This window comes from Anolis carolinensis, chromosome 2 (assembly GCF_035594765.1).
Source record: "Anolis carolinensis isolate JA03-04 chromosome 2, rAnoCar3.1.pri, whole genome shotgun sequence".
NCBI classification, from domain to species: domain Eukaryota; kingdom Metazoa; phylum Chordata; class Lepidosauria; order Squamata; family Dactyloidae; genus Anolis; species Anolis carolinensis.
In genome coordinates, this window is record NC_085842.1 from 85,784,447 (window position 1) to 85,805,750 (window position 21,304).

The 21,304-nt window shown below is 41.4% G+C and overlaps 1 protein-coding gene across 1 annotated transcript in view; it reads left to right on the forward strand.

The window, feature by feature from the left end:
- Positions 1-7,379: 7,379 nt before the first annotated feature.
- Positions 7,380-21,304, forward strand: part of mst1r (macrophage stimulating 1 receptor) — a 79,512-nt gene continuing 65,587 nt past the window's right edge. Inside the window, exons 1-2 of the mRNA XM_062970108.1 lie at positions 7,380-7,447; positions 11,479-12,790. Of these exons, the coding sequence (XP_062826178.1) occupies positions 11,588-12,790 (1,203 nt within the window). The 5' untranslated portion in view covers positions 7,380-7,447; positions 11,479-11,587. The remainder of the gene's footprint in view (positions 7,448-11,478; positions 12,791-21,304) is intronic.

The following is a 21,304-nucleotide window of genomic DNA, read 5'->3' on the forward strand; positions in this document are numbered from 1 at the left end:
AGCCCATCAGCTAAATGGCTAGGTCTAGCTATGGGCAAGGGGAGGTCAACTAATATACAGGTAGATTTGATGGTGTCCAACATGCCAGACATTTTCCAAATTCTTTTATATGATGTGTGTTCTACACTAGCAGTTCCTTATCTCACCTTGTTCCTCTTTGTTCCAGATCTGCCAGGCATAGCCACGATGATTTAGTGGAACTGTCCTTGCCTCTTGCAGCTTCTTGCAACTTTTCGCATTATATGTTCTGCTCTTATCGGTGGCACACATTTTCTCTACATGGACAAGTTACACTTTTTAGCATATCAGTCATTGGATCAGTATGATTTTCACCTTATCTATCTTTTACACTGTTTGGGGCCTTATTCTCTTGTATGCCTTTTCTCCATTGGCTAAGGACAAGGTACCCTTTCTAGCCTAACAATGTTGGGAGATATATCCACAGATAAATAAACTGCACTTGCCTAGTTTCCAACAGACCCCTCAACCTCTGAAGATGCCTGCCATAGATGTGGGCAAAACGTCAGGAGAGAATGCTTCTGGAACATGGCCATACAGCCTGGAAAACTCACAGAAACCCAGTGTTTCCAGTCCTGAAAGCCTTTGACAACACAACGTTGAGAGAACTATGGACTTTTCTACACCAGGCAGGTCTGGTGTAAATCTGACCCAGAGCAGCCCCAGATCCAGCATGTATCTAGTGAATCCTGCCATTATCCAGATGGGTCATGATTGCATTGGCCTTGTGGTCAGAGAGGCAATAAACATTTAATAAGATAAGAAATAAAATTAAAATGTTCCATGCATTTTAAGGAGGGGTAGTACCATAACCAGGTAATTTTATGACAGAGCTTCAAGTCTTCTGTATGTTGGTTTGTTAATATCAGATGTATTTTGAAAATATTAACTGAATCATTGAGCATATCAATTGTGTCTACTGCCTGCAATTGAGTTGTGATTTGACCCCAAAGAGGTGATGATTTTGTAGCCTGAGTATGAAATTCTATCTCACAAAGACATCTCTGGCAGATTCTTTCCTTTCCTTTAAGCACTAGTCAAAACTTCTCCTCTCTACCTAGAACGGTGGTTCTCAACCTTCCTAATGCCGTGACCCCTTAATACAGTTCCTCATGTTGTAGTGACTCCCAACCATAAAATGATTTTCATTGTTACTTCATAACTGTAATTTTGTTACTTTTATGAACCGTAATGTAAATATCTGATATGCAGGATGTATTTTCATTCACTGGACCAAATTTGACACAAATATCCGATACGCCCAAATTTGAATACTAGTGAGGTTGGTGGGGATTGATTTTGTCATTTGGGAGTTGTGGTTGCTGGGATTTATAGTTAACTTACAATCAAAGAGCATTCTGAACTCCACCAATGATGGAATTGAACCAAACTTAGCACACAGAACTCCCATGACCAACAGAAAATATTGGAAGGGTTTGGTGGGCGTTGATCTTGAGTTTTGGAGTTGTAGTTCACCTAAATCTAGAGAGCACTATGGACTCAAACAATGATGGATCTGGACCAAACTTGGCACGAATACCCAATATGCCCAAATGTAAACACTGGTGTAGTTTGGGGAAAATAGACCTTGACTTTTCTGAATATTAGTTGCTGGGGTTTATAGTTCACCTACTATCAAAGAGCCCCTTGAACCGCACCAACAATAGAATTGGGCCAAACTTCCCACCCAGAACCCCCTTGACCAACAGAAAATACTGTAAAGATCTGGGAGGAATTGACAGTGATTTAGAGGAGATGTAGTCCACCTCCATCCAGAGAGCACTGTGAACCCAAACAACGATGGATTTGGACCATATTTGGCACAAATACCTTATATGCCAAAATTTAAATACTGGTGGGGTTGGGAGGGATTGATTTTGTCATTTAGGAGTGGTAGTTGCTGGGATTTATAGTTATCCTACAATCAAAGAGCACTTTGAACCCAGTCCACAATGGATCTGCACCAAACTTGACACACTACATACATGGCCAACACTGAATACTGGGGGGGGGGGGGGGTTAGGCGGGGTTGAATTCTGTGAATTGGAGTTCACCAACACTCAGAGAGTACTCTGTACCAAACTGGTGATGGAACTACCGTAGTAAACTTGCCACACATATCCAACATGCCAAACTTTGAATACTGATGTGCTTTTGACGGGACTGACCTCAGAGGTCTGATGATCTTTGATGATGCATTTTGACACCCCTTTGTGACCCTCCAAGGAGTCCAGACCCCCAGGTTGAGAACCACTGCCTTAGAATTTAGTATTTTATCTGTTGTATTGTTGTTTTCTCTTTTGGACTTTTTGGATGCTTTGATATCTTGAATACAGGAACTAATTTTGAGGCTGGTGTCCTTTGCACATGCCATGAGAAGGTATGACTCACTAGAAAAGACAGTAATGCTTGGCAAGGTGGACAGCACTAAGAAAAGAAGACCACATTACAGACAAATACACTCTACCAAGGAAGATACAACCCTGAGTCTGCAAGACCTGAGCAGGGTTGTTGGTGACAGGGTGACCTGGGGGGTCTATCATTCATGGGGTCCTCATAATTCAAAGCTACCTTGACTGGCAGTTACCAAAAACAATGAAATATCAACATAGTTGTGTGAGGTATTGCTGTAACACAATAAAAATCAAGAAAATACATGATGACCTTTAAAATTGTAAGGCTTTCTTTTTTCTTTACAATCCTAATTAGCAACCTGTTATTTCATGACTAGGCAACACCAGTTCAGAAATAAACTTTCATGAGGACTTCCCAGGTGCTGAGCTATCTTTAGGAAAACTACCGGTGTTCCACACCTAGACAAAATGAATTACTAATGTGTTATTGTGCTCTTTGCATGACTATGTATTCCACCCTCAAGACTATACCAACAAGTTTTTGTGGTCTCTTCTCAACTCCAGCTAAGCAGAGGAAAACCCCGTGTTTTTTGTGGCCCATTTTTTCAGCTCACAGGATGTCCAGGCTTTGCAGGCCTCTTTCTTGGTTGCAACACCCCTAAACCCCTAAAACGAATCCAAAAATGAAGTGTGAGTAATATTTGCTTCCACACAGTCAGCGGATATGAGCCACTGACTTATACTAGCCGTGGTGTGGCCAAAGCAAGTACAATTATTACCTCATAAAATATGAGGAAGCAGTAAGCAGCCAGGACTTTATAGGAGCTAAAGCAGCTTGCCAGGACTGACACGGAGACCATTTCCAGTGGAAAAAAAAAATAAAGCCAGTATCTCCTTTAACTGTAAACTATATGCAGGCCCCAGTAATTTGACATTGGTTACTACTCTTGTATTATCTCCCTTTGTCTGAGAGAGAATGTGCATTGTTTGTAAGCACGTGTGCAGCAGGCCTGCCAGGAAATGCCTTAACTACTCTTCCTCGTGTCTCCCTTTCAGACACGTTTCCCTTTCTAACATGACGGCTTTGCCCATACAAATTGTGGTAGATGCAGGAAACAAAGAAAAAACTTTTTTTCACCACACTGGATATGACTCTGCAGCTCATATTACAACCCTTTACGCAATGCCGAGACAAGCTGTGCCTGGCTAGAGAAAGGGAGGGTGGGGACACATGGTTTAACCCCATCCACTCCTCCAATTTCCTCAGGCTCTGGGTGGGTGGATTGCCAGGTTATCAGATCTGGTTTTCATTCCTGCTCCTTCCTCCCAGCATGTTCACCTCCATTTATTTATTGCAGCAGCCGGGTTTGAGACAGTGGCCGGGAAAGAAGAGGCCATGTGTTTGTTGGATTACCATTTTATAGATGTTTATTTGAGAGGAATTCATGAGCAAAGCATAGTTTCAGAAGGCAGCCTGGGAAATCAGGAATGAGGATGATGAAATAAGAATGCCTTTGAGCACATTCTCACCCAGGAATCTGCTTCCCTATGAAAAATTCATTCCCAGCTTTCCCACAACACTTTAAGAATTGGTGTCAAAGAAGGAGTTCAACATAAAAAGGAGAAAGGAAAAACTTCAGGGGATTTTGTAGCAAGCCCAGCCTCATGCATTCAACACATATCAAGCCAGTTTAAGGCGGATGTGTTTCCAGAAAGCCAGCTGTTCCTCACAGAGAGGAAGGAGTGGGAGAAAATACCCCCCCCCCAATGTTGCATGTGTCCTGTCACCAATTTTAGAGTTTTTTTAATACTGGTAGCCAGATTTTGATCATTTTTGTGGTTTCCTCCTTACTGTTGAAATTGTCCACCTGCTTGTGGATTTCAATGGCTTCTCTGTGTAGTTGTTAAAGTGGTTGTTAGAGTGGTCCAGCATTTCTGTGTTCGCAAATAATATGCTGTGTCCAGGTTGGTTCATCAAGTGCTCTGCTATGGCTGAGAAGCCATGGAAATCCACAAGCATGTGAACAATTTCAACAGAAAGGAGGAAATCATGGAAATGAACAAAATCTGGCTACCAGTATTTAAACATTCTAAAATCAGGACAGTAAATAAAGAACAACACTCTGAAAACAGGGGTATTCCAGATAAGAAACCATCAGGGCCAGTTAACATCTCCTAACAAAGGATTCCCCCAAGCAGGAAGCAGCCAGGCTTTGAAGCTGCAAGGTGATTCAATGCTAATCAAGGTGTTTAATTGCAACATTCACACTTGCCTTAAACAGACAAGAGTTCACTCTCCCATTCTGGACATTTCACAGAGATATAAACCACACTTGCCTAGTTTCCAACAGACCTCACAACCTCTGACGATGCCTGCCATAGATGTGGGTGAAATATCAGGAGAGAATGCTTCTGAAACATGGCCATACAGCCTGGAAAACTCACAACAACCCAATACCATTGTTGTGTGCTTCCAAATTGTTTCCGATCTATGGCAATTATCTGGTAATGTAGACTCACATAATCCAGTTCAATGCCATTCATCTGCTTTCTGAAACTGAGTTATATGTCAGTTTAGATCCATCCAGTCCTTGAGGCAAACCTGTCACGGGGTTTCCTTGGCAAGATCTCTTCAAAGAGCAAGGTATGCAGCCTCCCCTACCGAAGTGTGCTCCTCTCCAAACTACAAATTCCATGATGCCATGGCAGTTTAGATGGACTCAAACTGCATTCATTCCACAGTGGAGGCACACCCCTTAGTCTCCAGAGCTCAAACCAGGATGCCACACTGGGAGCAACACAGAAGTGTATCCGGCTCCCTTATAGGCTACAATCTCTTCAGATAATGTAACAACACTTGAACAAAAAAATCTGTTCCTGGTTTGAAAGTATTATTTCCTATTTAATTGTGTGGCACTTACTTTGAAAGTAGTTGCTATACTTCAGAAATTTCGTTTTTGTGGCTGCCACAAACTAAGTTGAATTGGTTGAGACTGAATGTGATATTCATTGAAAAACTATAGCAAAATGTGCTTGCTGCAGAATGTCTCGCAAAAATAGTTTTTGCAGGTTAATAAGCTTGTTCCATGGTTTTATGATAGAACCAATTAAGAAATGACATTTATAACCCAGGAACAAAAATCATGTTACATAGTGTAATCCAGGCAAGGGCAAACTTCGATCCCCCAGGTGTTTTATTTATTATTTATTTACCATATTTGTACCCCACCCTTCTCAACACCGAGGGGGACTCAGAGTGGCCTCACATATCGGCAACAATTCAATGCCTTAAAATAACATACAGTTGCTAAAAATTCTGCATTAAAAACCGGATAATTAAAACATCTAAAAACAATTACATCCATTATTAAAATCACATAATCCAAAATCATAATCCGGGGCCATCCCAGTTGTCATTGCACAGATTCTACGTTCATTTATAGCACTGCAGTTATTCTCCAAAAGCTTGGCCCCATAGCCATGTTTTAACTTTCTTTCTGGAGGCTAGAAGGGAAGGAGCTGATCGAATATCACTGAGGAGGTAAGTTCCACAGCCAAGGGGCCACCACTGAGAACGCCCTGCCTCTTGTCCCCACCAACCACACCTGTAATGAAGGTTGGACCAAGAGCAGGGCCTCCCAAGAGGACCTTAATTTTTGTGATGGTTCATAGCGGGATATACGTTCACAAGGCTGTAGCCAGGGAGGGGGGTAGGTGTTCACTCCCCCCCCAAATTTTTTTTAAAATAAATCTGGTTTACTCATGAATTTTAACTGATTAACCAAATCCCCATGCCTGATATAACCATTCATACTAACCTGCAAAACCCACACTTAGGGCTGTAGCCAAGGGAGGAGGGTTAGGGGTTCAACCCCCCCCCCTCCAATTTTTTTCAGGTATTTAAAAAAATTTGTTTACTCATGAATTTTAACTGATTAACCAAATTCCCATGAGTGTCCACTGAAGTGTATCTGTCTTGAGTGTCCATTGAAGTTTATCGATGGAGCCTGACTTCTAAATTATTTCGCGTTATTCATGATTCGCTAAAAAAAAGTTTCAAACCCTCCTCTCGACCCCCGGATTTTTTTTTCTGGCTATGGCCCTGCCCACACTCATTACAGTAGAGTCTCATTTATCCAACATTCACTTATCCAACATTCTGGATTATCCAATGCAGTCTGCATTTTAGTAGTCAATGTTTATATAGTGATGGTTTTCAATACATTGTGATATTTTGGTGCTAAATCTGTAGCCTGTGCTAAATTCGTACCCTGTGGCGCAGGCTAGTGAGCAGCCATCTGCAGCCAGCTGCAACAAATCACTCTGACCAAGAGGTCATGAGTTCGAGGCCAGCTCGGAGCCTGCGTTTGTCTTTGTCTTTGTTCTATGTTAAGGCATTGAATGTTTGCCTTATATGTGTAATGTCATCTGCCCTGAGTCCCCTTCGGGGTGAGAAATGCGGAATATAAATACTATAAATAAATAAATAAAGTAATTACTACATAGCATTACTGCGTATTGAACTACTTTTTCTCTCAAATTTGTTGTAAAACATGATGTTTTGGTAATTAATTTGTAAAATCATAACCTAATTTGATGTTTAATAGGCTTTTCCTTAATCCTTCCTTCTTATCCAACATATTCGCTTATCCAACGTTCTGCCGGCCCATGTTTATGTTGGATAAGTGAGTCTCTACTGTATTTTATCTTCATATTCCCTCCCTCCCAAAAAAAAGTTTGCGAAGGGGTTTCCAAGCTTGTAAAAATGTAAGTAGCGTCTCACTCTGAGCTAGGTCTCCATGACGGCCAGTTTGGGCGGCGAAAGGCGTAGGGGAAGGGCTCTCCTAACTGCACGGAGCAAGAGCTCCAGGAGTGGGATTCTCCAGGGCTGGAGGGAGAGGACGGGGCACAGCAAAGGCTGCTCTTGTGGAGGAGGAGGAGGAGGAGGAGGGGGAGGAGGGGCCTCTGCCCGGTCCCCGCCCGCCGGCTTCTTCGCCCCGTCCCCCTTCCTCTCCTCTCCTTTCCTGCTGGGCAGGTGGCGCGGCGGAGAGCGCCCTTCAGGACGGCCGCGGCGGGTGAGTCTGGGGGTTGGGGTCCCAGCCGAGGCTCTGAGGGCGCGTCCACACTGTGGCCTGGGTGCAGTTCGGCGCCACCCGAGCCGCCCTGGCTCAAAGCGACGGTATCGCCGGAGCCCTACTTTTACAAGGACTTGCGCCTTCTCTGAAGCCCAAGAGCGCTGGCGCTCTCATGGTCCCACAGGTCCGCCCTGAGCCTAGCGCAGGCATGGGCAAACTTTGGTGCTCCTGGTGTTTTGGACTTCAACTCCCACCATTCCTAACAGCCGGTAGGCTGTTAGGAATGGTGGGAGTTGAAGTCCAAAACACCTGGAGCACCAAAGTTTGCCCATGCCTGGTTAGCGAGTGCCTCAGGCTTGTTTTCTGCTGCTCTGGAGACTATGGAGCAATGGATTCAAATGGAAGGAAAGGAGGTTCCATCCAAATATTAGGGAAAATCTCTTGATAGTAAGAGCTATTTGCTAATAGAATATGTTGTCTCTCTCTGAAAGTTTTTAAACAGAGGCTGGATGGCTATCTATCAGGAGTGCTTTGGTTGTGTTGCTGTGAATCTTTCCAGCTGTATGGCCATGTTCCAGAAGCATTCCTTCCTGACATTTCGCCCACATTTATGGCAGGCATCTTCATGGGTTGTGAGGTGTTGGAAACTAGTCACGTGGGGTTTATATATCTGTGTAAGGCCCAAGGTGGGAGAAAGAACTCTTGTCTCTTTGAGTCAGGTGTGAATGTTGCAATTGGCCACCTTGATTAGAATTGAATAGCCTTTCAGCTTCAAGTTCTGGCTGCTTACTGCCTTTGTTGGGAGGTGTTACCTGGCCCTGATTGATTCATGTCTGGAATTATTTTGTTTTCTGAGTGGTGTCTTTTATTTACTGTCCTGATTTTCGAGGGTTTTTTTAAATACTTCGGTTGTGTTTTCCTGCATGGTAGAATGTGGTTGGACTGGATGACCCTTGGAGTCTTATCCAACTCTAGGATTCTATGATTTGTAAAGAGCACAAAGTCTATTTAAAATGCCAAAGTTGCTCCCAGAAATGGGTGGAATCGTGCCCTTCAGAGCAGAGCATTGCCTCACCTTTGCCTTGGAAATCCCCTTTGAAACATGCAGTCTTTTAGAAGGTTGCACTCGCAAGTGTAAAACCTGTGCTTCTGTGCCTTCAAGTTAATCCCAACTCATGGTGACCCTCGCCTTGCGTTTTCTTGGCAGGATTTGTTCAGATGTGTTCCCCTTGCCTTCCTCTGAGGCCGAGAAGGAGGGACTTGCCCAAGGTCACCTCTAGCTGAGCTGGGATTTGAACCCTGCCCTCCCAAAGTTCTCACCCAACACTCAGACTCCTGCATTACACCCTCAGTGTAAAAGTATAGTGGAGTTCTGGTAGTTGCCCTTGGGACGATTGAAAAAGAAAGCTTCTCCCAGGACCTCTTGGAATTCTGTATTCCCAACATTTGTAGTAAACTGCTGCTGTTCAGATCTTGTAGTGTCATTTGGTTGGATTTATGATTTTATGGCAGGAAATTGATATTCATGTGCACTCCCTTGAACACAGCTGAAAGGTGAGGCCGAAGTCACATGTATAACGATTGTATACTTCTGAAGGAACTTGGACTAGTTGTGGTTTTCCAGCTGCTGTAAAACCCTTTTGCAAATCTTGATTTACTGTGGTATAGTCTGTAAACCTATTCCCTCTTTTATTCCCTATGATGTTCCAGTTATGTGCTGGATAAACTCCTTGGTGATATTGGCCATAGGTCTATGCTTGCTGAATTAATCCCACTAAATTGCTTGGCACTTCTGAATGAACTTGCATAGGATACCCTTGCGCCCAATTTAGAGTTGACTCATTTAATCATTTGGAATGTGGTTCATATATATTTAAATAATCCCCATCGAGTCACTGGTTCTACTCTGGATTTGGGCCTTGGAGTTAATTGAAATATGACCAGAGGCACTTTTAAAATATATCTGGGTGTTCCATTTTTACTTACCAGGCACACCAAAGAACACACATTTGCACAGTTGCCCTTCCGGCATGTATACAATACGAGTACATATGTTTTAAGTCATGACTCAGAATTATCATTTTAATGATCGCTTATCATATCATTTGTTAATTCAAGACAGAAAATGGAAGAGAAATGGTTCAAAATTAGCTTGTTTTCTAATTAATATTGACCTAATATTTCAGTTGTGGGCATAGGAAAAATACATTTGACACTGGATAAGTTTTGGACATAAACCACTCTGCTGTTTCATATAATTTTTGCAGACAAAGAAAGTGTTTTCTTTTAATTTTCATATGTCTTTCACAATGATGTGGGCTATGAAATGTATTATTTTTGTGAACACCAGTTCCCTTTAAACTACCAGTTGATACCTTTCTCTCATGCCTGCACATATGCGCAAAAACATGCATTTATCAGGGCATGGGGAATAACTTGCATGTATGCTGCTCCCCTTCCCCTTTATTCTGAACATTACTAAGCAGATACTGTGGCCCTGAAGAGCCATGACATGAGCAGGATAAGATTTCACATGACTATGGAACACAAAACAAGAGCCCTTGATTATCTGATTTAGTGGCAATAGAAATATCATTTAGAATAAGTCAATTAGAGGAAGCTGTGGTAAAACTTCTGAAATAACATTTTATTAACTTAGAAAGGAGCACACAAAACATGCCCCCTTGATTATCTGATTTAGTGGCAATAGAAATATAATTTAGAAGAAGCCAATTAAAGGAAACTGTGGTAAAACTTCCAAAATAATTTTGTTAACTTGGAAAGGTGCACACAAAACAGCACCCTTCATCTACACTCAGGCATGAGCATATTTATTTGTATTTTTCCCAGGGAGAAGCTGCCCTGAGTTTTGGTTTTATCCATTTTGCAATCATTCACTAAAATAGAATTAGGATTAATATGATGCATGTAAATCTAAGCAATAAGATGCCACACCCCATTCCTGCATCAATCCTGCACACATTGTGCTTTCTCTGCATGTCATTCTTTGTATTGTTTACTCCCAGCAACAATTTGCATAGACTATTGCAAGGAGCCAGAGCGTTCATTAGTTGCCCAGACAAACTAAAGTCTCTTCCTTTGTCCAATTAGTGCAATTAGCATGTGCTGTTTCTTTTGCTTTTTCCATTTACTTAGCAAAAATAGTATCATCCTGTCAACTGGATGATACTATTTATCATGGAAAATTAGGCCTCCTCTTCTTCCAATGTAGTGTTTTAGCAGCAATCTAAAGTATAAAGTTATCTGTAACAGTGCTGAGAATTGTTTTGCCCCTCATACATTTTTGGATGCAACTCAGGCCCCTTCTACACTGCCATAAAATCCAGATTATTTGATTTGGATTAGATGGCATTCTAGACTCAGAAAATTCAGTTAAAAGCAGATAATGTGAATTTGATAATGTATCTGATTTGATAATGTAGATTATATGGCAGTGTAGAAGGGTCCTCACAGAAGCCCTAGACCAGTGTTTCTCAAATTCTATTTCTCCAGGTGTTTTGGACTTCAGCTCCCACAATTCCTAACAGCTGGTAAACTGGCTGGGATTACTGGGAGCTGAAGTCCAAAATACCTGGAGCACAATTTGAGAAACACTGTCTTAAAGGGATGGTGGGATCTCCTTCTCTGGGACACCCTGGCTGAAAATCCTGCCTTGAATGGGAGGTTGGATCTGATGGCTGATGAGGTCCCTTCCGACTACGATTATCTCTTCAGCAGTGCTATTTCCTGTGTGTTCTCTTACAGGCACTTTGCAGTACTTTCTGAACCTTGTGCTACTTTACATCCACAAAAATAATGCACTGATATGATAAATCTTAGAAATATGAGATCTTTAAAATAAAGCTCTATGTAGGCAGGTATTTGGAACTAATCTGAGCCTTTATTCATTGTATCATTTTCGCAATTAAAATGTACCTATTCTACCAAATGCTCAGCACTGTTTAAATGTAAGTATCATCCTTTTAAACATCACTGCCACATTATTCATTTGTGTTTTCTGTCGTTTTCAGCTCTAATGCAATGACAGCTTATACCAACGGGGTTACAGATCCTCACAGAACTGAAGAACTCAGGTAGCATCTGGAACTTGGGACTCTTATTATTGTTTCCTACTCTAGTATGAGGGCATCATTTCTGTTTAGCCTCTTGTTGGGGTTGCTGCCCATAAAAATCAGTGGGGACTCTTGGAAATGCCCATATATTTCTTATAACCTGACTAGTAATTATTCAGTGAAATACAACTTTCCTACATTCATCGCAGAGAGTCCCATCCAGAACATAGTAAGCTATGAGCCTGCTAATGCTATCTTTGTTGCACTTCGGAACAAGATCTACATATTGAATTCTGAGATGAAAATCCTCTCTGCCGTAGTAACTGGTCCCTGGGGAAGTCCCAATTGTACAATCTGTGCCCTGTGCCCAGTGAAGGGACCAATGGATTATGAAGACACAGATAACAAAGTGTTGGTGCTGGATCCTTTTGAACCTTGGCTTTACAGTTGTGGGAGTTCGCAACATGGGATCTGCTTCCTGCATAGCATTGAGACAGTGGGCAGCATTGCTTCAATTAAAAAAACTTCATGCTTATATTCAGCTAAGTTTAACAAACCTTCTGAATGTCCAGATTGTGTGGCCAGTCCCTTAGGAACAAGAGTCATAGTTGTTGATCAGTCTTCTGCGTACTTTTACATTGCATCTACTATCAACGTGAGTATTGCAGAGACCTATAGCCCTAAATCAGTATCTATACGGAGACTGAAGAGTACACAGGATGGATTCGACCATCTTTTCCACTCTTTAACTGTGCTGCCTGAGTATCAAGACACGTACCCCATTGACTATGTGTATTCCTTTAACAATGAGGACTATGTATATTTCCTAACCATCCAAAGAGAAAATCTCAACTCCAGAGTGTACCACACTAGGATAACACGGCTCAACAGTAAAGAGAGTGAAGTACGCAATTACCGTGAGTTGAATTTGGAGTGCCGCTTTCGACATAAGCGAAAGAGGAGCCTTGAAGTAAACAACAGGGAGGTAAATTTTAATGTATTGCAGGCAGCCCATGCTACCCAACCTGGCTCAAAGCTGGCTGATGAGCTTACTATTAGTGACTCAGAACTGGTTCTTTTTGGTGTGTTTGCTGAAAGCCAGGCAGAAAGCCCGGTGCCCCAGAAGTACTCAGCAGTTTGTGCTTTTCCTGTGAGCAAGATCAATGAAGCTATTGACCGTGGAATGACAAAATGCTGCAGTTCAAGTTTCCATGACAAGATCTTTCGAGGCCTATCGTTTTACCAGGATACGGAGTACTGTCCACATAACGTAAGTCCCTACAGCAAACACTTTCTGTCATCTTGTGTTGAGGGATACAGTTGTGTGTAAGCTCAGCATTGCTTCTTCGTGTTGGTTCATGTCATTATTTTAATCCCTTATAGATATGCTTTAATCTATTAAATGTTCATAGGATTGAATTCATTGTTAATTTTAAAAATGAGAAATTAAGTAATCGTGAACCAAGATCATATTAGTCCTGTTCATTGACCATTTGTACCAGCAGACTTTACAAGCAAAAGCAATGGTAGACTAGACATAGATTTTCTGGGCATTTGAAACATAGTCCAGCATTTCAGGAGCTCATTCCAGATTTTTTGAACTGTCAGTCAGGATGCTTGTTGGTGTAGGGATTTTTAAAAGTTATACAATCACAAGGAAAAAATATTCAAGACAAATGACACACAATGATGGGTTCAAAAAGAGCTCTTGTACTTAGTCCTGAAGAAGGAACTAGCTTTTCATTAGGCAATGTATAACTCATGGAGGGTCAGCTCCTGCTGGAGATGTGGGATCCTTTTACACTATTTAGCTTTAGCACTATCATTCCATTCTAATGGCCATGACTACATCCTGGGATTTGTCATCTCATGAGGAATTCAAACTCTCTTGTGGAGAGGTTTCTAAGTAACCATCCCTAAACTACAAACTTTAGGATTCTATAGGATATTGCTATAGCAGTTAAAATTGAAGAAGAGCTGCAATTGTGCAGTGTGAAAGCCCCTCAGTGCAACATGGGGAAACATTGCCCCAGAACCCAAGAGAGTCAAGCAGAGACTAAAGGCTATTTTGCTCTTCACTACTGAACTCACCAGGGGTTTCTTCCTCCATGTGGTCTATATCTCTCCCAAAGGGCCTGAGTTAACAGTGGCCTCCAACTATTGTTGAACTACAACCCTTTCTTCCCTGATTATTGACCAGGCTGGCTGATTGTGAGAGAAGTTGAAGCCCCACAGCAAGGGTGGGAGCACAGTCTTCTTTGCTGAAAGAAGACATGGATGTCTTCAATATACCATAAACCCTGCTGTTTCTTGTTTCTCCTTCGTTTACATAACATCAACTCCATGTTTATTTTGTTAAGCAGATCAACTACAGTGGGGTACAACTACTGTACTACCCTAATAGCCTGAGTTGGTTGTTGGGTGTTTTCTCCCCAGGCTTAAGTCTCTGGGGGAATAAATTCGTTGACACGGGCATCAGGTGAAGCCAATTCGGAGCTGGCTGGCAATAGGCTACAACCAGATGAAGCTAGTTATCGAACCTGGGTACAAGCCCAGCACTTTTGCCACCAAAGTACACTCACTAACTGAGATAAACTTGATCTACATTCAACTCAAAGAGACCTTCCTCACCACTGCTCTCTCCCTTTTCTCACTTCAAGCCCCAGGGCTGAGGTGATATAGTGTTATTAACAGGGGTCCCCAAACTAAGGCCCGGGGGCCGGATGCAGCCCATTGAAGCCATTTATCTGGCCCCTACGGCACAAGGGCAGAAGGGGGTTGGGCTAAATGACCCAAGGGGTCTCTTCTTCTCTTACAACCCTTATTATTATTATTATTATTATTATTATTATTATTATTATTATTAGCATTGAGGCTGGGTGGCCATCTGTCAGGGATGCTTTGCTTGTGCTTATGGTGCACAGAGGCAGAAGGGGGTTGGACTCAATGGCCCAAGAGGTCTCTTCCAACCCTCTTTTTTATTATTATTATTATTATTATTATTATTATTATTATTATTAACATTGATTCTGGGTGGCCATCTGTCAGGGGTGCTTTGCTTGTGCTTTCGGTGCACAAAGGCAAAGGGGGATTGGACTCAATGGCCCAAAGGGTCTCTTCCAACCCTCCTATTTGTTGTTGTTGTTGTTGTTGCTATTTATAGCTCAGTGGCCAACTATAGTCTGGCCCTCCAATGGTCCGAAGGATCATGAACTGGCCCCCTGTTTAAAAACTTTGGGGACCCCTGGTTATAAACATCAGAGGAGTCTGAGACCTATCCATAAAATAGCCCAAGACCCCAAGTAGATTCGCTAGTCTCTTCATATTGTACCCTGATCAATGGCAGATAGCGGTAGTTAGAGGCACATGAAGGGGAACCAAGTGCACAACTGGATGGCATCAGGACACAAAGGAAGGGTGCCTACACATTAAAAGAAGGAGAGAGTCTGACCCTAGGTTTCCATTTGCTGCCAAATTCTCATGTTGAAAGTAAAGTATATTAGTTTGTGGCTTTGGAAGAATGAACTACATCAGGATTGCAGCTGATGGTTGCATGTACACCCACTATTTCCTAGAAATCCAAAATATATTTTAACTATTAATAAGAATCTTGCTTAACATGCAGATTTTCCATAAAATATTTCAAGCAGCAAACAGAAATTATGCAATGAAATAGTCTGTGCTGCAGTGAATCTCTTAGTGTTTAAGAAGTCACAACCCCCTCCTCCCCTTTTTTTGCTGTGACACCTGGAAGTTATTGAATTTAATATTTCATATCTTTACTATTATCATTCATTTCCAGAAAACTATGTAAAATATGAATGCTGGGACAAGAAGGCTCTTGCATTGGTAAATGCAGCAGGAATATAGTGGCAGAATTTGAAGTGCAGGCACCCATCATGAAATCCCCGTGCCCATGCCCTAAAGAAAATCAGACAGTTCAGGCAGCTGGGTTAAACCGTATCAGCCAAGAGCATTTGAAGGTTCACATTCTTCCCACCTCTGTGTTAATTTTTCTGGCAAGTAAGACTTTATACATCAAGATTTTTATAATAATCATCATGTTCTTACATTGTGGCCAGTATAACAAATTCATTGTTCCTAAAACTGTGAAATAATCTTAGTTTATATCAACTTCACTTTTTATTGTGTGCTTTCAAGTCATTTACAACTTACGTTGATACTAAAGTGACCCTATCATGACATTTTTGGGGGGAAAGATTTGTGTAAAGGGGTTTGCCTTTGCCTTCTTCTGAGGCTGAGAGAATGTTTCTGGCTCAAAATCAGCCAGTGGGTTTCCATGGCAGAGAAGGGATTTGAACCTTGGTCTACAGAGTCATAAAGTAAGGTAAAGGTTTTCCCCTGACGTTAAGTCCAGTCATGTCTGACTCTGGGGGTTGGTGCTCATCTCCACTTCTAAGGCGAAGAGCTGGCGTTGTCCGTAGACACCTCCAAGGTCATGTGGCCGGCATGACTGCATGGAGCGCCGTTACATTCCCGCCGGAGCAGTACCTATTGATCTACTCACATTGGCATGTTTTCGAACTGCTAGGTTGGCAGAAGCTGGAGCTAACAACGGCCGCTCACGCTGCTCCCGGGGTTTGAACCTGGGACCTTTCGATCATAAGCCAACTCTAAAACCATTGGCTCAACTATTCTATAGCATTGGGATAGGGAACTTTTTGCCCATCCACATGTTTTGGACTATACATTCTACACTGCCTTTCCTTTTCCGGGAGCTGGCATCCATAATATTTGTAGGACCAACATTTTTCTGCCTTTCTTCAATGGTGCAGTTGTTTCATACCTATTTGCTATTGTAACCTAGGATTTCACACTGTGGGGAGACCCAGATAATCAGCCTGATTAGAGTGTTGGTTTGAATCTCCACCTCAATCATGGAAACACACTGAGTAACTTTGGGCAAATCACACTCTCAATCTCAGAGAAAGGCAGTGGCAACCTCCCTTGAACTAATGTTGCCAAGAGAATCCTAAAATAGTGTTCCCAGAAATCAGAGTTGACTTGAATAAACATGCTGCTTTTGAAACAAAAAATGAGTAGCATCAATAGGGGAATAGCGTCTAGATCCAGGGAAGTCATGCTCCCCCTCTATTCTGCCTTGGTCAGACCACACCTGGAATACTGTGTCCAATTTTGGGCACCGCAGTTGAAGTGAGATGTTGACAAGCTGGAAAGCGTCCAGAGGAGGGCGACTAAAATGATTAAGGGTCTGGAGAACAAGCTCTATGAGGAGCGGCTTAAAGAGCCTGCAGAAGAGAAGGCTGAGAGGAGACATGATAGCCATGTACAAGTACATGAAGGGAAGTCATAGGGAGGAGGGAGCAAGCTTATTTTCTGCTGCCCTGCAGACTAGGACACGGAACAATGGCTTCAAACTACAGGAAAGGAGATTCCACCTAAACATCAGGAAGAACTTCCTCACTGTGAGGGCTGTTCGACAGTGGAACTCTCTCCCCCGGACTGTGGTGGAGGCTCCTTCTTTGGAGGCTTTTAAGCAGAGGCTGGATGGCCATCTGTCGGGGGTGCTTTGAATGCGATTCCCTGCTTCTTAGTGGGGGGTTGGACTAGATGGCCCAGGAGGTCTCTTCCAACTCTACTATTCTATGATTCTATGAGGCTTTTGTGTTAGTGGATATATTTATTTATTCAATATATCCAATATATTTTATTCTGGTTTTCAAAAATGTGAGTTATTGTTAAACACACATACATGTACAACAAAGTAACACTGTCAAACTGGAGATAATGAAAGAAAACAGACTATTGAAAGTTGAACAAAACTGGGGCAATCCAGGGTAAACCCACTGAGCTATGTAGATCACTCTTGACTCTGTGATTATCTTTAGCCCAGCCTACCTTTCAAGATTGTTGTAAGGATAAAAATGGAAAGAAGCACTATAAATGCTGCTTTGCATTAGAGGAAAGGCTGGATATAGATGTCTTAAATAATTGTATTAACTATCTCATGTGGAAAGTCTGCCATGAAGAAAGATATTTTATAAAGCATTCTTCAAATTCAGCACCAAAGGCATACGGTTCAAAACATCAAGAAAGGAGTTTCTTCATGGAAGACACTTACTGAATGCTGGCAAGGAATTTTATCACACCATATTTGTAAAACTGGGTTTTGTCGGTAAAAGATTACTAATCTAGTGGTTAAACAACACTTTTGTCAGTGGTGGTGACTGAGATCCAGGCCCACACCCATTTTGAGGTGTAGGCGGTTGGAAGATCAAATCTGCCTCTGCCTTGCCAAGCCTTTCAACTGGGATGGAGTGGGAATGTACAACTGGTCTGTGTTCTCTGGATTGAACAGAAGATTCAGAAGGGAATTCAGAAGGCAACAGTTGTCTTTGTATTGTACTGAAAACAAAGGTTGGCAATTCAAAAATCCAAATTAACAAAATCTATCAAAAGATATTATACCTATATGGATTTTGTCTTTAGCACTTACCGTGTTGTTCTTCAGTGCTGCTGAATGTGTGCAGTTTTTGTTTTGTCACTAAGTGTCTAGGAGTGGCAGCGCGAATGCACATGAGAAATGGTTCTGGCAATACTCTTGTCCCTATGACATTTGAACGACAAGTTTTCTCCTTTTAGTAACAGGAAGTTCATAGAAAACTACAAATCTCACCAATTCTCAGGATTGAATCATGGCAACCAGCATTATGTTAAATTGCTATTACTGAGAAGTATAATTTTGCATTCTTCTTGTAAGGGAAGGAAGTGGATGAAAGCTAGGGCTATTAAAATAGCTTTTGGTTTTATTGCTGCAAATACTGTAAACTTTTATAGTTTTGGATTTTATTTTAATGCTTTCAAATAAAACTCATCAGAGCATTAACAGAGATAAACAAACTTCTGTGGATCAGGCTCCTACCATCAGGGGGAAAGAAAATGAATGCCACAGCCAGGACTGAAATCTAGAATTCCATATGTATTTAGAGAAGTTACATTCTGAAGACCGGGTATTAGACACGTATACATAACTTTTGCAAATAAAAGCAATAAAAGGCATGTCAGAGGCCGTAACCAGCTGTTTGCAGCTGCCAGTTTTTTCTGATCTTTAAGACTGCAGCATTCCTGCTTGAACTCTGTTTGTAATATGCCTATTATCTTTATACTTTAGTTGCTAGTAGTTTCATTACATCATGTTCTCCTGGGTGGCATGGAAACAGAGCAGATTCAAGCATTGAGAAGAAACATCACAGTCCTCTTGGGGCAGGTTTCTTCAAAGTGCATTATTACTTGTTGCATTACAGGACTGAAAAGCTTGTGTGAGACAGTATTTTCTAACCATTTAAATAATTCTCTGGAACTGATTTTGTGTTTCTCAATTTAAAGTAGCTGCAGTTTGTAACAATACAGTATTTGAAGGTTTATACATCCCACAGAGAAGCAGTGGAAAATAGTTAATGTATTTAATTAATCTTAATAAGAAAAAAAGTTTATATCGAAAGGGGGGAATTACCAGTAACTACTAAGTTTATATTGCTAGGTGCCTTAGGAAAATCAAGCTAAAATGCCGTCCATGATTATTATTTTTTTAAACTTTTCTACTAAATTCCCAAATGTACCACAGCAAAAAGTCTTGAGTTACAAACATCAGAGTTTAACTTCATGGGACATATGTGGAGTCTTCATATCGTATGTGGGACAGGTAGCATACAACTCCTTTGTTGAAACTGTGCCACAAACAATCTGTTTCAGGACAGAGTTCAGTATGTGTGTTACAATCTATAAACCTCTATATGGTTTGGGTCTGATCATGTGAAGAGCCACATTCTTCCCTGTGTGTCTATGCATGTCATAAGATCTTTAGAGAAGGCTCTTCTTTCCATCCCATTCCGTGGAAACACAGAGAAGAGTCTTCCTGACAGTGGCTTCCAAATTGTGGAATTGCACACAGAAAATAGACTGGCACTCTCCATGATGACCTTCCAGAGTCAAGCAAAGACATTTTTTTTATTAGTACAGGTCTTTGGGAATGAACTTCACATGGGGGAAAAGACTTTTTAAAAATTTGCTGTTTTGTGATTTTTTTTTTAAAATGGCTTTTAATTCGATTCAATCTGTGTTTTAACTTTTGTATGTTTTAGCTGCACGGATTTAACTTTAAGCCTCAAGGTAGTTAAAGGTAAAGGTTTTCCTCTAGCATTAAGTCTAGTTGGTCCTCATCTTCGTTTCTAAGCCAAAGAGCCAGCATTGTCCGTAGACAACTCCAAAGTCATGTGGCCGGCATGAAGTGCCATTACCTTCCCACCAGAGTGGTACCTATTGATCTTCTCACATTTGCATGTTTTCAAACTGCTAGGTTGGCAGAAACCGGGGCTAACAGTGGGAGCTCACCCTGCTCCCTGGATTTGAACTGCCAACCTTTCAGTCAGCAAGTTCAGCAGCTCAGCAATTTAACCAGCTGCACCATCATGGGCTCCAAGGTAGCATATAAATAAATAAAATAATAAAAAGCACAATATACAGAGAAAACAATGATAAAATAATAGGTTTCCCCCTTTTTATACCATTACAACTTAATTGATAACTTAATTGATTTTAATTAGTTATTTTTTTTGTTGATTCTTATAGTCATGCTCACATTTAGGGCCCTTCTAGTGTCCCCTGTTCTGCATGTTACCATGACCAGTGAGGTATTGTTTTTTTCTCAAATAAATAACCCTTTTTGGATTAATTATTCAAAAATCTTTAACTGACAGAACCAATATATTCTGTTTGTTAGAGGTTTCTGAATAATTTATCAAACAAACTCACCTACTGAGGAAAAGGTGAACCTATGATACTTTTTCATGGTCTTTTGAGATTACACAGCGAAGTCAAAATAGCCGAAGAAAGTTTCCGCAGTTAAAAAGCCCCCCAGCAAGTCATCCGTTAACTCTTGGAGTGATTTAATCTCATAAATTACACTAAACAAAGACTGCAGCTCTAGTGAAATCCAATATAAAACATAGTTCTAAGACAGTGATATATTTTTTAAGTTAATACTTTGTAACTGAAATAAATGTATTTCGAGATGCATATTCTGTGAATAGAATTAGCATTAGCTAGAGTGTTCAAGTCAGAACTTGGCTAGGAAAAACCTGAGGAATGCACACCTCTTCCTATCTCACAATGTCTACACAACCAAAACAAACTTGTTGCCAAGACGAATGGATTTCCCTGGCTGTGTAATTTTGTGGTTGTAGTCTGAGGATTATGCAAGAAGCCTTACTCACCTCCAGTTCAGGTTTTTTCCTGAACAGCATGAGAGTAAAATCCCTGTGTGCTGCACCCAAAAAACTAAGCTACATATATAGTCCAGTCTATACTGCAACCTTAAACATTAAGTGCAAAGTCTTTGTGTCACAATGCTATGTATTAAAATGGGCATTTCTAAATAATTGGATGTACAGTTCTCAAAATATCCCAGTTGCCCAGCAGGCAATCAGCACTTTTACCTGTAGCAAATGGGCCTTCCCTTAGATCCCTTCCATACATTGTTGGACTGTAGCTCACAGCTTTCAATATTCCTTAACTATGCTGGGTAGAGTTGGAAGAGATCACAAAGGCCATCCAATCTAATCTCCTGCCATGCAGGAATGCACAATCAAGGCACTCCTGACAGATGGTCATTTAGCCGTAAATCTCCAGAGGAGACTCCACCACAATCTGAGGCAGAGAGTTCTACTATTGAACAGCTCTTAGCACCAGGAAGTTCTTCTAATGTTTAGGTGGAATCACTTTTCCCATTGCTCTGTGCCCTCTG